Source organism: Sinocyclocheilus anshuiensis, unplaced genomic scaffold, assembly GCF_001515605.1.
Source record: "Sinocyclocheilus anshuiensis isolate Anshui unplaced genomic scaffold, SAMN03320099.WGS_v1.1 scaffold315, whole genome shotgun sequence".
Classification (NCBI taxonomy): Eukaryota; Metazoa; Chordata; class Actinopteri; order Cypriniformes; family Cyprinidae; genus Sinocyclocheilus; species Sinocyclocheilus anshuiensis.
Window position 1 is genome coordinate 715,081 of NW_015548210.1, and position 16,927 is coordinate 732,007.

General features: G+C 40.3%; 1 protein-coding gene across 2 annotated transcripts in view; it reads right to left on the reverse strand.

Annotated features, from left to right (window-relative positions):
* LOC107653733 (RNA-binding protein Musashi homolog 2-like) overlaps positions 1-16,927 on the reverse strand; it is a 199,019-nt gene that overhangs the window by 7,087 nt on the left and 175,005 nt on the right. For both annotated transcript variants that reach the window (XM_016440547.1, XM_016440548.1), the window contains exons 11-12: positions 12,204-12,266; positions 2,813-2,992 (exon numbers count right to left, since the gene is read on the reverse strand). In XM_016440547.1, coding sequence (XP_016296033.1) covers positions 2,813-2,992; positions 12,204-12,266 — 243 coding nt within the window. The remainder of the gene's footprint in view (positions 1-2,812; positions 2,993-12,203; positions 12,267-16,927) is intronic.

Below are 16,927 nucleotides of genomic sequence, written 5' to 3' on the forward strand. Positions count from 1 at the left end.
AGATGAGCTCAAACCTCACCCGAGTCCGCTGCTTCAAATTATCCGCCCGCCCCCCACCCGCACCTATATTTGATCGTCACATTACAATGATTCTAATTCTTAGTTTTGCATGATGATATGATGAATGGATGGTTCATTTATAACAGCAGATTCAGTGACGTTAGAGACTAGAGCTGATCTGCTGCGCATCACGGCACGCGTCTGCGACGCATTAAAGCCTGTGTTACGGCCACCGGAGCTGATCGCGGCTGGTTTGGTGTTTATACCGGCCGTGCCGCAGCCCAGAACTCATGCTTATCACAACGATCACATCGCGAGGCATGTGTCCGGTGTAGAATAGAACCCATTATAATCAGTTATGTTGTCTACACTGGATGCAGTAAACTGATGCCTCGTTCTATTTATGATGTGCTGACACGTTAGTATCTTTCTGCAGTCTAATAGACGGCAGTGCGGTGGTGGTTTGTCTGTTGAATGGTGATTTAACCCTACGTTGTCACCTAGTTGGAGAGACTCAATGCTAAGTAAATAAACAACAATGTCCCCGTCTTTTACTCTCACAATGAGCTTATCATATTCGTTTTCATTGCAAAAAAATGTGTTTATGTATATATATTCTGTTTATGTAGGCTATATACTGTATTCTATATACAGTACCAGTCAAAAGTTTGGACACACGAATGGGAAGTGTGTCCAAACTTTTGACTATACTGTACTATAATATAGCCTACACAAAGAATATCAGCCGACATATCGATATCAGCCTTTTTTACTCCCTAATATCGGTATCGGCCCCCCAAAAAAATCATATCGGTCGGGCTCTAGTATAAATCAGATGGAGGACAGAATTATTATGATGCACAAAGTGAGGTAATGATGTCACGCACTGTATTGACCTTTATATTAGACTTAGTCTTAATTATTTACTAAAACCCCCTCACATTCATCATTTTACTATCAAAGATGGTCTGACTGCAGAAGGTTCATAAAGAATTTATACATGTAAGTATATATAGAAATAAATATTTAGTTTAGCTATATTTTTTAACACTGTGGTTTTCAGTTAAGCCACATAGATTGTGTTAATGATGACAGACAGCATTAACTAACTCTCTGGCTGCCTCTGGACGTGCTTCCCGTGTCTTATCTGAGTGCAATGGCTTTCCTTGCTTTCACAGTCATTTTATGTGTGTACTGTAATCTTTATTCCATATAATTGCTGGATTCTGTAAAGGTGAGTGCCATGCTTTCTCTCGCTATGCCAGGAATAGGATTTATGCTCTAAATTAAACCCTGGGGCTAAACCGTTACTGCTATTAGCTTTAATAGCTAAACATGACTTCCTTTTATTGGCTTTGACTGGTAGCTTAGCAGCACCCATGCTAATTAAACCCGCCGGCCTGTGATTACGCAGCATGTTTCTGAGACACAGGTGACTCATCTGTCCCGCTCCGGCTACCAGCGTTGGGGTTCTAATCGATGTCACTCTGCACATCCTTTGGCAGGATAATAAAGTGTTTTTGCTGAGCAAAGCTACACACCAACAGCATCAGTATTGACCCCTGAAAAACCCACAATGCATTGACTGTGTCCAAGTTGCCACAGCACCAAGCATATAGGAGACATTTGGACAGACCTTCATATCAGGTAGCACGCCTGTATTTAATAGATCTATCTCAAAACGCTCTAAACACGTACTGTAAAGCAATATTAAGGTCATACATTGTAGCATCAAAGTAAAAGATGAGTTTTTGTTTCCAATGTCAACACAAAAAATATAGCTAAAGGATGTTTTTTTTTGTTTTGTTTGGCTGATAAAAGCAAAAATATAAGACGGAGAAAAAAAACTCAGAAGTGGAAAGCTAATAACAAAATGCAGCAAATCACAAGTATCTACAATTTCTAGTCTAAATGCACTTCAGAGATCTTAAAGTCAACAGAAATGGTGTTCCCAACTATAACATGACACATAGAAAAGACTAGAAAAATGATAAGAAAATTGATGTTTTTTTCCATTTAAATGATATACATTCAAGAATGGATTTATATTTAGACTTTGTACTGTGAATCCAAAGTTAGCAGCCTCAGAATGAGCACAGGTTAGGCTAGAGCCCAAACCCACATCTACGTGATCACTGGTGTAAAGCAAGAGAACTACAGACATTTTCCTGTTGGCTGCCAAATGAAATGAGGCAAAAGAAGTAGGACAGAATGAGCCGAATCTCAAAGATCCACGACACCTGGCCTGGCACAAGCTGTGGCGCCACAGTGATTAGGAGACTACCGCAGATGGGCGGCACAACGCGTGACTTCACTACCTCTTTCATCGGGACAAGACAATGAGGCTTGACGTGCATCAGTTGATCCACAGATTCAAACCATGACTGGAGGATTGTTTTAAATCTGTTTTCTAAACAGCCAGTCATGCTAAACTTTTCATTCCAATGACTTGCATTTATACATGATGCAATGTGGGAGACAGGAAATACAAGCTCAGGTGAATTTGGCTGTGTTGGTGAGATCAGCCACGCAAATTCGTATTATTGATACCCTATACTACACTTCATACAGATGGCGCATGAGTTTACACCTGGTGTTAACATCTGTCAGGTGATTACAAGGGGCAGTGCAGATGTAAATACAGTCCAAAATTTTCATTTCTGTTAATAAAGCTACTCTCATTCATGACAGAGATTAAAATTAAACTCATGTACATTTGGAATGAGAAAAAATGAAGGAGTATTTCCCAATACATCAGAAGGAACGAGTGTTAGAAGCAAAACATGTCTAGGACAAAATATGCCATACACACCTGAGCTCTTAAAGTGGTCCGGGCTTGGGTGGTGCTGGGAGGGTGAGTTGCAGGTAGGGGTGACGTGCTCGCTTTGCAGCATCTGACCCGTATGGGGACCCAGGGTGGCATAGTCGGCAAAGGAGCAGGGGGCGCCCCGCTGGTCACCGGGCCCAGAATAAAAGCCGTAATCGGGGAACCCTGGGAAACACGCAGAGTAGGTGAAACGCCGTCATTGAGAAAAGAGGTGTTTATGATACACAAAGATGAAGTGACTGAGGCAGTGACGTATGTGTGACAGGAAACAATATGAGGGTGAATGATGCCCATGTACACACACTTATACTCAATCTGTTAGTAGTTACACAACTCTATCAGAGATACTAGCAAAGGTCTAAAAAGAAACCTATGAGTGAACAGGTTAGATATGGCGAATACAGTGATGAATAAAATGTGGTTCAACAGAGCTCAAAAAAGGACGTTAGACATCATTAGCAGACATGAAGACGCTTTGCAATGGCGGATTATGAATGCCTCGGAGGACGTCATTTGACGGCTTCAGCAATGCTGACATTTATAGCTGGTATTTTCAATCCTACATGTGGGTTTGATATACAGAGGGCATTAAAAGTCTTCATTGGCCTTTCAGAAACAGAAAGACGATCCAATCAAAGAAAGCTGGGATCCACCACACAGGCTTTTCATCTTGCGTCTCCCCTGCTGCATGTTTGCTTTTCATTGGGGACTGGGACCTGCAGGAGCGTCCTGGGGCCGTGCCGAACATCACAGCGCTGATTATGCCCTCAACAGCTGCCAAGAGTAATCTGAAGCTCTAAGTAGTTTCTCTGTCATCAGCTTCGCAACTTTCCCTCACCGGCGGTTTGTGGGCAAAACGCCTGCCTGTCAAATTACGCTCAAGTGTTTGAGGAATGGCACCACTCCAACACCACCTGCTTACTGTAATACATGACTTGAGGAATCGTATTGAGGAAATGTATTCCTGTAATGATTCCAATTACATCTCTGTCTGAACTCAAGCTTCACGTGTAGGATTCAGTAAACACACACTGTATAAAAACATGTATGCATATAAACATATGCAGATGTATGAATCCCCAAAAAGAACCCCAAAAAGAAAAATGTGTCGTCATTTACTCACCCTCACATCATTACAAAAATGCACAATTTTTTTCTTCTAAGCAACACAAAAGACGAAGTTTTTTTTTTTTTTTTTGTCCAGACAATGAGGTCTAATATTGTTTATAACCGCAATGACTTTCATTCTATGGGTAAAAACACTCTTCACATTATCTTTTTTTGTCACAGGTTTGAAACGACAGTAAACGATGACAATTTACATTTTTGGCTGGACTATTCCTTTAAACAAAGCTGGTGAGCACCCACAAATCAAATTCTGCAGAAGTCTGTGGCATTTCCTACAGGGTTCTGTGTGGGACACACTGGGGTTGTTCCAGGTCACCGCTAGGCTTCCTAACTCTTTAGCGAAATTGGACATTTCTGTTCAGAGTCTTTAGGATCTTTCTCTCCCGACCCTGCACTGTTACTCAGGACTAAACCGACTTTGACGCTCGATCTCAACTACAAAAAGAGACCACAACAGCAAAGCAAAGGCCAGAGACACCCTTTTCTTTTCGTAATCCATTTTTTCGATGTGCATTCTAATCGCCAGTCGTCCTTGAATTTTAAAGTGGGTTTTCTGCTCCTCGCTAATTAGACAAGCTTCCGCTGCCTCTTCTGCACTCTCTAATTAGATCTTTAACAACAAACAAGAGTCGACCTCTACACGGACTCCTCCATTTGTTAAATGGCTGAGCAGGGTGTAGGTTGGCAAACGTGCAACGTCCCCCTCCCGCGACATCTTCGCACGCATTCCGCGAGTCGCAGCTTGCCAGGACACCACAATGACGGTTTCCTGTTCCATCTGCCTAATTCTGAAGATTACAGGATACTGAGAGAGGCAGTACACAAAGCCGACATTCACACACACAACGGATGTACACAGCTGCTTTGTTTATGCTGACATGGACAATTAGCCCTCAGCTGCACAAGGCGCTCAGTCGAGAAGGTCTTATCTAATAAAGGCAGGGAAAATTACCTTTATTGTTCAGGTAGATTGCCTCTAATGATAGTGGCATCAGTGTAAAAGGATATGAATAAAATGAGGCTGAAAAGAGCTCTTCAGTTGGATGGCAAGACAGCAGAAGCAGCCATCTGGGAGTGAGCCGCTGCCTGATTATCTTCCTCTGCCTATTTTCTTTTCAGAGCATACAAATGATTTACTTTCACTTGAGCAAAGGTGAGAAACAGAGAGGGATTGGACAATGCTGCTCTGACATCAAAGTTAGAGAAATAATAGCTTTCCTCTGATTTTTCTAAAACAACACGTACTCTCACAGCACGTTGTAGAGGCAGCGAGCGTCTCCTCGGGGGGTTGTGGCGATGTGGGTGTCTGCCGCAGAAATGTGTTTAGTCTGCGCAGCACAATATGTGTGCAAATTAACGGACTGCTAATGAACACCAATCGAATGCTGTTTTAGTTGTATGGACATCTGCTGTAGCGCTTCATCAATAACACAATATTCCAGCACATCACCAGAGCTTGATAATTCAGCTGGCAGCATGCTAAAGCTGGAAATCTCTGTTACAGCAGTCTGGGCATACGAGTTAATGAGAACAGCAATACCACTGCATGTGCCATAAATGTGCATTCCAGTTTTAAAAAAGTTAGCATGAAAAAAGAAAGAAAAAAAAAAAGAAAGAAAATGATCTTGTCTTTATTGTCTTTAGGTAAACTAACAAATTGAAGAGTGGGTTTAAATCGAATCAGTTTCGAATCTTTACTGCCACATGACCAGAGTCCATTTAGTTTGATCAACTTTTAGATGAAAACAGGGCCATTGCATTGACTTAGTGCAGGGCATTATGACCGCAAATTTATATCACTGTATTTTTCAAAATTATACCGGTTTCATGGTATATGACGGTATTTTTTGCATGCATGACTGGGTGTTAACCACATTTTCTACTGATTGAGAGAGGAAATACTGCAGTAGATTGACTTATGCAGAATGCCCTATTTTACGGTCATGATGAGTAAATATTGTAGAAAAATTCCACACTAAATAGTGACTACATGACCCATTAATACGTTAACCAGGAGTCACTCTCACTTTACTCCTTAAATCCTGATTTATAATTGCGACATTGATAAAATCAACATGAATCTACACTAATGACTATGCGGCGGTTTTGGCTATATTATTTTTGTCTCATGCAGCGCACTGCCTGCGTCTGAGTAACAAACTAAGTGCATATTAACAGACAAACTATGCTAATATTGCAAGTCATCCACTCTGTCGAAGTCTTCGTAAACATGTCTGAAGATTGTTTCCTCTGCTTGTAAAAAAAAAAAAAAAAAAAAAAAAAAAAAGGATGCCAACCGTTAGTACCAACAGCAAGACATCTTAAGAATTTTTCATTTTTAGTGGTCACTAGCGATGGTTTGCGTCAGAACACCGGCTCCTGCATCAAGAGCACCACACGCATGTGTCGTGGTACTGTCGTGAACATGCATCGAAGACTGACACAGAAGAGACGAAATTGTTGAATGAAGTCGTTATTTTTGTTTTCTTCTCACAAAAAGTATTCTCGTAGCTTCATAAAATTATTGTTGAACCACTGATGTCACATGGACTATTTTATTGCCTTAAACATGGTAGTTGAGTTGTTGTTTATGCAGGGTCAGAAAGCGCTCAGATTTCATCAAAAATATCCTAACTTGTATTCTGAAGATGAAAGAAAGTCTTATGGGTTTGGAACGACATGAGGGTGAAAAATATGAATATTTTTGGGTGAACTAACCCTTTAAAATAAATCTTAAATAATAATATTTCGTAATAATTATTAATGATTAAATAATACAAATAAATAATAAAAGTAATAAAATAAATATTCTTTAATGTAAAAATACTACATTTAAAACCTGACATTTAAAATGACAAAGGTACATATAGAATTTAAAGACATCAAGAATAGAATAGAATGTCACCATGACCTTATTGAAGTAACCTGGGGTTAAGTGCTCATTGAATGGTTTGATCAAACCAGCAATCTTCTTGTCTCCAGTCCTGACCACTACAGTATATTAGAGCACTCCACGGACAGTACAGCAGAGAGTCTGAGGCCTGATGGGGCCCTTGCATTGAAATTCCATAATAGCTTCAACATCTGACAGCAACTACTTCAAGTCCATGGCAACTATAAACAGGAGAGCGAGTGAGTGTGTGTGCAGGTGAGGCTCTCAGGTGTGAACTGCTGAAGACTTCAGCTCAGCTCCTAGTTACAGTATCACTGTCGATTGTATCTTAAGCCCAATTATTAATATTCCAGCTATCAGCGCGAAACAAAAGACCCCTTCTTCCATTGGTTTCTCTTTTTTCTCTCTCTCGGTAGCCTAATTGGATGTAATTACTCGTATGCAAAACAAATCAGTAGGTCGGCGTTGCCGTAGCGACCGGATCAGCGGGCCCAGCAGTGCGAATCGTTCGCCGAGCCTCATTTCTGACGATAATTACCCCTCTCCCATCTCTTTCACTCTCACCATCTCTCTCCTGAACAACAGAAAGGACTCGTACAAAGTTACAACTCCAGTCGTCACTGTTATACTTGTTTTCTTTCTCCCTTTTTTTCCCTCCGAATCTCTGCATGCAGTCAGCAGTGGGGCGGCTCTCTGAGTGGATAACGGCTCCCCTCACTTCCACTTACCCAGATCACAGAAGTGACCTCAAACTGCCTCTCTCTCTCACTAACACACACACGTCAAACAGTCTAAGAGCTTTCGATCACATTCACAATAAAACACAGGCCAGTGTCTCTCCTCTGCCACTTATGTGGCTGAGCTGGTTAAGAGTGCATCAGTGAACAAGTGTGAGATTTTTCACGCACACGCAACACCCACTCAAATCCCTGGTGGCCATTCCAACAAGCCACTTCATGGTGGTTGTCAGTTAGTCCGTCATATTGGCCCCCAAATTAGCTCTGAATTTCAGAGCAGCTGTAATTAGCCTCTTCATTTCCACCTAAAGTCAATTTAGAAAGGGGAAAAAAAACCACCCGTGCCTGGATTTAGCTTTCACTTTCCATTTAAAACAGTCCTTTTTGACCGAACGGCTGGCTAATTAACATCACTAGAACCCCTTTTCCGTAAGTAGCGACATTTAATAAATAATACATATTTAATGTCTTGTCATTTTGGTGCTCAGAAAGGCTTTGCTAATGAATTTTAACACATGATTTATTCAGGCATTTTCTGCCGTGCTCTCAGGTCTCTCAACGCTTTTCGCTGGTTGAATGACAAAGTAACCTCACAAATCCAGGACGGTAGATCTAAATTAGTGACGGCTCAGTTACAAAGCTTTTGACACTGAGCGTTATGATTTGTAGATGCACACAGCAGGAAGACACCCATCACCTAAAAAGTTTCTAAAGTCTTCTTGCTGAGCAAACTGAAAGTTGAGAGTTATCTAGAGATCAGCTTCATCGGGTTATGTTTTTTTGTGTTTTCTTAAAGTGTTCTAAAGTCCTACATTTTAAACAATTAGAATGTTACATGATTTTAAAAATAAGTATATTTATTTTTAAAATCATGTAACATTCTAATTGTTTAAAACAGACAGAATATAAGGGTGCTTTCACACTAGCACAGGGGTAGGCAAGTTCGGTCCTAGAGAGCCGCAGTCCTGCAGAGTTCAGCTCCAACCCTAATCAAACACACCTGAACAAGCTAATATACTAGGGCTGCACGATAAATCGCATGCGATATTGAACGCGCATCTTGTCAGAAAGCCGGTTCTGTAATCAGCGGTAAAAAACAATGATACAATTATACTTTAAATTTTTTTTATTTTAAATGATTAATAAATTCATAGTCTAGACTTTTTTAATTGGTGTCAAAGTGCACAAGGCTCTGCTACTACTGCTCTTTACCACTTTAGAAGGTATCAAAACTCGGGCATGATTCTTTCATTCAAACCATACGAATGGACTCGAGCTCTAATGTGAAAACACAGCGTCTTCAGCTTTGCGGATCTCAGCAGAGCGACCCATTCTGGGACTGTTGACGGGGGGCTTTGCTGCTGTAACTTCAGGTGTATTTTTTATTCAATTTTCAAGGGGATTTACATCACGTGCAGTCCAGCAGGAGCTAACCTAACCTGGGCCTGTAGTTTAATCTCACCTCGTATACACGAGCCAAAACAGCCCTCCACAGAGATGCTTTTCAAGGCTCACAGAGCGTGTTGGGATGAAATGGCTAATGATCTCAGATAATGTGAGCTATTTTGCCAAACAGGAGCATCTTCATGCCCGGGCAAGCGGGCAGGCGGCCCACTGTAACAGAGCAGAAAGTAACGAAATCTCATCTGCTCCCTCAAACACAACCTTACCATAATACTACCATGCTTCTATCTGTTAATTAACACAAACGGACCTGAACCCATGCTGTGTTTTGTTTCAAAGTACCAACAGTTCTGTGGGGAAAAAATGAAGACCAGCAGATTTGGTAGGACACTGGGGTTAAATGCAGCAACTGCTGGCCATTGAAAAAGCACTGACACAGGACTGCTTATTCAAAAGAATAAAGTTCAACACTGCACACTCCCACAATACACCAGGGCACAGGAAACTGCCTCCATTGCACTCCATCTGCTGAGCAAACTCATCACTTTCCACTGATCTGTTAGTGTCTTACAACAACTACCAACTCACTGGGGAAAGAGGAGATAAAGACGGGGAGATATGGAAATAGAAGATGGGGGGATGGAAAGGTGAGAAAAGAAAAGCTGCACATGATGAGGTGAACTAAAAGAGAGAGAGACACACACAGAAGTCCTTTCTGCCTTAATGATCAGGAATAGATTGATTCGCAGATGTCTCAGCAAAGCAAGAAATGGATGAGGCACATCAGATGGAGACGCATGCCGCCACTGCCGTGCACCAGGGAGATGTGCCTCCAGAAGGCTGTGAGGTTCCCGTGAAGGAGGCCCCAGTGGAGCCAACAGTCTTCTCCCTTCACTCTGTCAGGTCCAGGGAGACAGACCTCCACCTGAATCACTGAAACTCTCACTTTAACAGGAAACGGCAGTAAAAAGGGCACTGCAGAATTTAGATGAGGGCTTGAGTGCGTTCGTGAAAGCAATTCACTTTGACAATTTCCTCTTAAGTGCAGTCGTACTAGGCCAATAAACTCCAACTGAAAGGGAACAACTACAGTGTGTTATCAAGTCTTTGAGATGTTTAGTCTGTAAGCTGAAGTATAAAGTTCTCATGTTATTGTTGGAGCACCATTACTGTTGAGACATGACTTACTTTAACATTCTCCAGTGCTCTGAACTCTATTGAGCGTAGCTGCAGCATGTTGGAACAATGTTGCAAGCAGTTTAAGCATTTAATGTGATGTTCAAATTCAATAATTTCAACTTTGACCATATCTGACCTTTAGAAGTGCATCCAATGATTATCCGACAATTTGCATGACGTATCATTACATACTATATGTGCGTCTGTATACTTCATGTTGTACGAAACAGTGCTGGAGGCATATCTTGACCATTAGAAAACATTAGCCGCATTTCCATTGCTCTTCAAATTGCGCAAATTGCAATTGCGAATTGAAAATACGCCCAATGGAAACACGACAGTTTTGCAAAAACTCCCATATATCACAAAAAAAGGTTTTGTGATCGCATGAGGTGGTCTTTCAGGTAATTCAAAAAAGAAATATTTTAAAAAACTGCAATGGAAATGGCTTTTTTGCATTTACAGGTCACCTGGTGTACGTAAAAGTCACATGATCATGCTTTAATGTACTATAACCTCAAAAAAAAAAAAAAGAGAAAAAAAAAAAACACCTCATGTGGCCGCTTACACAAGCATTGACTACACAATGCTTGGATAAGGGACTTTTGCTTGGTATTAAAGCTTGGATAACCCCTTATTTACACTGCACATGTCTGCGGCGCATTACGGCCACCGGAGCTGATCGTCAATACTTGTGTTTTTACCAGGCGCGCTGCGGCATGTTTCAGAATGTTTCAGGCATGTCCCAGAAGCAGCTCTCCGCCCTGCTTTGCTAAAGATACACTCCTACATTTCCTTCAATTAAAATTCATTGCTAGTGTGGTGCCTGTGATATACATAAACCTACCAAAATCCATCGCCATGACTTGTCGTGTGAGGAAAAATTAAGTTTTAGTCGCACAAATCAGTTAATGGAAACGTCATCATTTCGCAACAGTTTTTTATCGGCATTTATAAAATATAGCAAATGTTTTGCACAAATCTGTAATGGAAATTGCTAATGATGCATGGGTCAGGTGTTAACTCTTCCATTTGCTTTAACTATTTAAACTATGGACACTTCCCATAATGCTTTTCATGTGGAAGTCACAACAACACACTTATCTTGAAAACAGGGCTGGGCCAAATTCTGAATTTACTCCCTTTCCGTTAATGAGTGTGAATTTGAATTATATTGAATTGGCCATGAGCCACAGAAAGTTGAAATGCAATGACAGTAAAAAGGATTCAAATTGAAAAGAAATCCAAATTAAAATAGGATGAAATACATAAACCAAATAGAAATTTCTAGTTGACATTTCAAATTTCTAGCTATAAATTCATCCTAAAACATGGAGCTTTTTAAACAATTTACAAAACTACCAAACAAGATTAGATTAAGCCAGCATTTGAAGCTTTTCTAGATAAAATTAGTAATTTTAATCTCTTTGAATTAAATTCAAATTTTATTTCCACTTCCTTGTATTCAGATTAGAACTGCAATTCTGCACCCTGTCTGTTAACTCAATTAAAAAAGCCATTTTCAATTAAATTCTGAACATTGCACATCTCTACATATGGACTATATGTTTGACTACTCTTAAACCTGTATCACTTCAAACTCTTGACAGAGAGTGGCAAGGATTCTAGATGATCACCTGAGGTGGATACACTCCTCTATATTGCGCTACAGAGGGCACTAAAACAAACACTTCCCAGGCCACAGTAAAGTTCAGGTTCAATATTGGATCTGCTTTCGGCTGTGCCCTCTACTGATTGGCATTAACTTGGGAAGGTTGCTAAGCAGAGAACAGTCTGTAGCCAGTCATAGCAGAGAGATTTATCTTGTGCAACAAGGATGCAATGGAAGCCATGAAATGACAGATTAGGGCACATGACGAGTGAATAATGTGAAACAGGACACTAGTGAAGGTGAGTGTGTGTTTTCGGCGGGGGAGAGCAGTAGCCACTCAGAACACAGGTGGTAAAGAGTGTTTACCTGGCCCTGCGTTCTGTGGGTACGCTATGTAGCCGCTTCTTCCCCTGGTCACCCTACCTGAGCCTCGTGCTGCCGCCACTGCTGCTGCTGCCACGGGTCCGTACGCTGTCGCTGGGAAACCTGACGAGAGAAGAAAATGATTTACTAGTGCTCTTCATCTCACTCAAATTTACAGCCACATGAACACAGCAGAACATCTCAATTCGCACTAATGCAACACACACAGGAGAGATGCTACATCATCGTTCAAATAATTACATATAAATCAAAAGAACTCAAATATAACTACTCGTTTAAAGTGGTGCTAGCAAGACTGATCTACAGCCTAGGCCTGGGCGATAAAACGGTATCGATATTTATCGACGGTACACCTTCTTCGATAACGATATAAAACAATTTCGATATAGTGCACGATATAGGCACGTGCTATGAGTGACGCAGACAGCACACACAAACACGAACATGAGTGCTGTGCCTGCCTGTGATGAGGAGATTGTGAGTAAAGAATGAATATTAGTCGAATTTAAAATAAACATTTGCATTTGAATGCAAAAATAGTACAATCCAACGTTAGGGTCAAGCGATTAGTCAACAGAAGAGACAGACGGCTGCACGTGAGTGTCCTGCGTAATACTTGTTTATAGATCTGCTGTTGGAATTATTACTTGCTGCTAGGAAGGAATATTTCGTTTTCTGCCTATTTCTACGTTATATTTTTTCTAGACGGACAAATACGACTGCTGCACTCGCGTCTCACAAGAGATGAAGACAGCCATGCAAAGTTAAAACATTTTAAACTTGTAGAAAACACGTCGCGCATTTTTGTGGAGGTTTTTTCCTTTTCACTGCATCTCATATGTTTTTAAAGGCAATCTGTGTGAATGGCGATTCGGCTCTTTGGATTAAGCAATGCATAAATACATGATGCTGTTTTGTTCATAATTGTTTATGCAATTTACGAAATTATATTTGATTTCTATGAGTTCTTTTAGACGTAATGCACGTTTTTTTTTTTTATAGACAGTTACTTCCTTAAGTTGACAATTTAATGTGCTGCATTATTTTGCTCATTGCGCCCTCCTGTGGCCTCGGGAGACAAGCCAAAAGTTTAACCTATTTAATCTGCATATAAAACATTAGAAATGAGATATTTGTTTAATTTTTATTTTGTTTTTGACTGTTAAAACAAAAAAATATTTGTTGTTTGTCTCAATAAATTGAGCTAATTTAAAAATACAGTGGTTAAATGTAAAAAAAAAATTCTATTGCTCTTTGTTTTAAAAAAGGTTATAAAAAAATGTCAATAATTATCGATACCGAACGATATGAAACATTATATCGTTGATACATTTATTTAGCTATATCGCCCAGCCCTACTACAGCCTCTCTCTCTCTTTCCTGGCAACATTTTAATTACAGACAGCACAGGAACACGTTGCCCATGGAGGTACCATCAGCTTTTTCTTTCACACACCAGCTCAGAAAAATGCAACATATTAAAGTTAATTTGCACTCACTTTAGACTGCTTTCACAATAACGCTCTAATGCGAGGCGAGCAGCACAGAATTATGGGTATTTATAAAAACGATTACTCCACTGGGAGGACAAATGTACTTGTTTGCCCAAACACCACTAGAGGATTTAACACAGCGCCTGTCTTCCCTCATGTGTTAGTAGAGTTGACTGAGATGCATCAGAGCTCAATCCATCAGTGTGATCATTTGTATAGTGGACATGGAGCGTGAGCGGACAGAGCAGAGCTGAGAGCAGAGGATTGTGGGATTAATTGCTTGCAACTGAGTGCCTATTATCTCATTGAGAAGCATCAGAGGGCATGCGGTTCTCTTTAAGGTCCATAATGGCAGGTAATAATGACTGTGTGTGTGTGTGTCCATACAGCTCATCTAAATGTGCTTCTTGAAAGTTTATGAGAAAAAAATAATCAGTCATTGCTGATTTCTACTCAATACTGAACAACCAGGCAAACTGTTGAATGGCATTGTGTTTCACAGCATGCAATTTGCTTGTGGTAAACCGAGAAGAATCTACATATTTAACAACAGTCACGAGTTCAGTGTTCAAACAATTTAATCAACCATAATCAACATGATTGTAGAAGCCAACTAAAAACCCACCAGGCCGGAGTACCTACGGCTCTATTATTTCATAACAAATGTAATTACAAGGGGGTCTAATGCCCATCTACAGCATGTCATTACACCAGACTGTAACCCACAACTCAGAAGGTAGAGTGGCTTAGTAGGTAAAGATTTGAGACTGGTAACTCAATGTTTGTAGTATAGATGGGGTGAAATAAGAGATTAGTGTTAAGAGAAAATGTGCCATATAGCTAAAATTAGGGGGGGTTAAAAATTAATAAATAAATAAAATTAAGAGATAATCTGCCATATGGCCACTCTAAAAAAAAAAACTAAATAAATTACATTAAACATTTTTAAAAATGACAAATTACGTAAAAACATTAAAAAAAAAGGAATAAAATTTGGAGTAAATTGGTCATATGGCTACTGAAAAACAAAAAGAATTGAAAAATAATTTTTAAAATGTAAAATTAAGAGAAAATTTGCCATATGGCCAGTCAATAAAAAAAAGAAATAAAAATAGTTGACATGGCTAACCTTAATAAAAAGAGACAAATAAAAAAACAAATGAAAAAAAAGAATAAAATCAAAAGGAAAACTGTCATATCAAAAAAATCATGATGTAGGCATGTGTATAATAGCTCAGTTTGTGCAGCACAAAAAAAAAAGCCATAAAAGTAGCAAAAATAAAACAGTTCCAGATTAATGATGGTTATAGATAATACCAAACCTCTGTGGTCTCTATGGTTTAAATTACGCATGTTATTTCCTGTTTCTTTCCTCAGCTCATTAATCTCTTCACAAAACACAAATCAGTATGCTAATGCAGGTCACGCGTCCCTGCCTCTCTTTCGCTCTGCTCGCTGTTGCGGAGCACAAGTGTCCGACACCAAAGTGTCACAAGTCATTTGTGCTGCTTTCTCCCCCTCGTCTCTTTCTCTGCACAGCATCTTCTGTCCCCTAGCGGCCTCTCTCCCTTCATCAAAGTTAACGCTGGAACAAAGTTCTTGAGAGAGATTAACTTTGCCGGATTAGGTGGGTTAATTATTAGATCTCGGAGGCTCATTGTTTTGTGTTTCCGCCGTGAGAGGCTGCTTGAGAGAGGCGCTGCAGCATTAAATCAATTTCATGGGCTTTTCATTACAGACGAGATAACGCCAACATTTAGCATTCAGTTTTATGGCGTTATTTGAATCTGCTCCAGCGAATGGGCTGATGGGAGAGAAAAACCCTGCTGAGAGGGCACAAGGACACATTGCTCTCCCTGCTTCCTCCAGAGCCCCCTGGGCACCGTAAAACCGCACGAATGGACCCTGAGGGAGCGCAGAAGGGGTCTACCACACTGAAAGAGAGAGGAAGAGGGACATTGACAGGAGGAAGAAGAGAAAGAAGGAATTTTGAATCCTATGCGAGACCTGAAGAACACTGAATGCTGCGGATGAGTTTCACACAGAACACCCTAGAAATCAGCCAGCAATGCCTTCAAAACAGACTGTTCTTACCGAAAAATTAACAAATCTATTTCTTACAATTAAGCAGTGTAATGGATGCTACACAGAGAGAAAAATGTTCTTTCAGTCTGACTATGCTAGAGCTACCCTGCTTTAGGAAACAGCTGCTGAAAAGAGCCGCATGTCCTGAAATTAGGCTACAAATACATTTGATGTGAACCCACACACACATGGTTTGTGTCCTATCAAGCAACACGGAGCTGTGAAATGACAAAATCTGTGCCTTCATCTTTCCTTCATTGCCCACTTTGAAAGGAAAATAAAAAACAATGAAAGCTGCCATAATAAGAGCTGGGAAAGGCAGCAGCCTTGGCTCTCTTTTCATCTGTGCAGCGAGTGACCTGTTGTTACTGTCCATATGAAAAAAATGATGTGCTGTTTGTAGTTTTGCGAAAGCTTTTCATGCGATATCAAAGGTGGAATCTCAGGAGCCTTTGGCACAGGTGGTGTCTATATGAAGAACACAACACGCATACATATAAACACTTCTTTGCTTCCTACACGACAGTATAACCGCTCAGAAGAGCCATTATGAATGGGTTTTTGTGCACAGGTGTCTAAACTTAGATCAGTTTTCATACGCAAGAGGTTTTGCCCAAAATAAAACCATTTACTGTGCTGGATCTTAATTGTGAGAGTCTTCTGACGTTTGATTAGGGGACAAAAAGTCATTTTGCCAGGCAGATTAAAGGGCTCAATCTTTTCTTAGCCCTTTCATCCACCATTAAACTTAATAATGAAGGAGGTAGTAGAAATCCCCAGAAAGATCCCTGGACATCACAAAACCTTCAAACATCACCAGCCAGCCATGAGTTTCGCCCCACACCATAATGAGAGACGATTTTATGGGCAGGAGGACAGCCGTGACTGCGCAACTCCAACAAGAGTACGATCTCATCTCAACGATGTTTCTGTTTTGGAAACATATGGGCCGTGAATCATGTGTGTAAGTGTAATGGAGAAGTATAGTTGCACCGCTCTGAAGCAGATGTTGGACTGGGACAAAAAATCGGCCCAGGCATTTTTTGGTCCAGGCGGCCCACCACCATTTACATATATATATATATCTATCATTGATATATATATTTACTTTACATTTAGTAATTTAGCAGACGCTTTTATCCAAAGCGACTTACAAATGAGGACAATAAAAGCAGTCAAAACTAA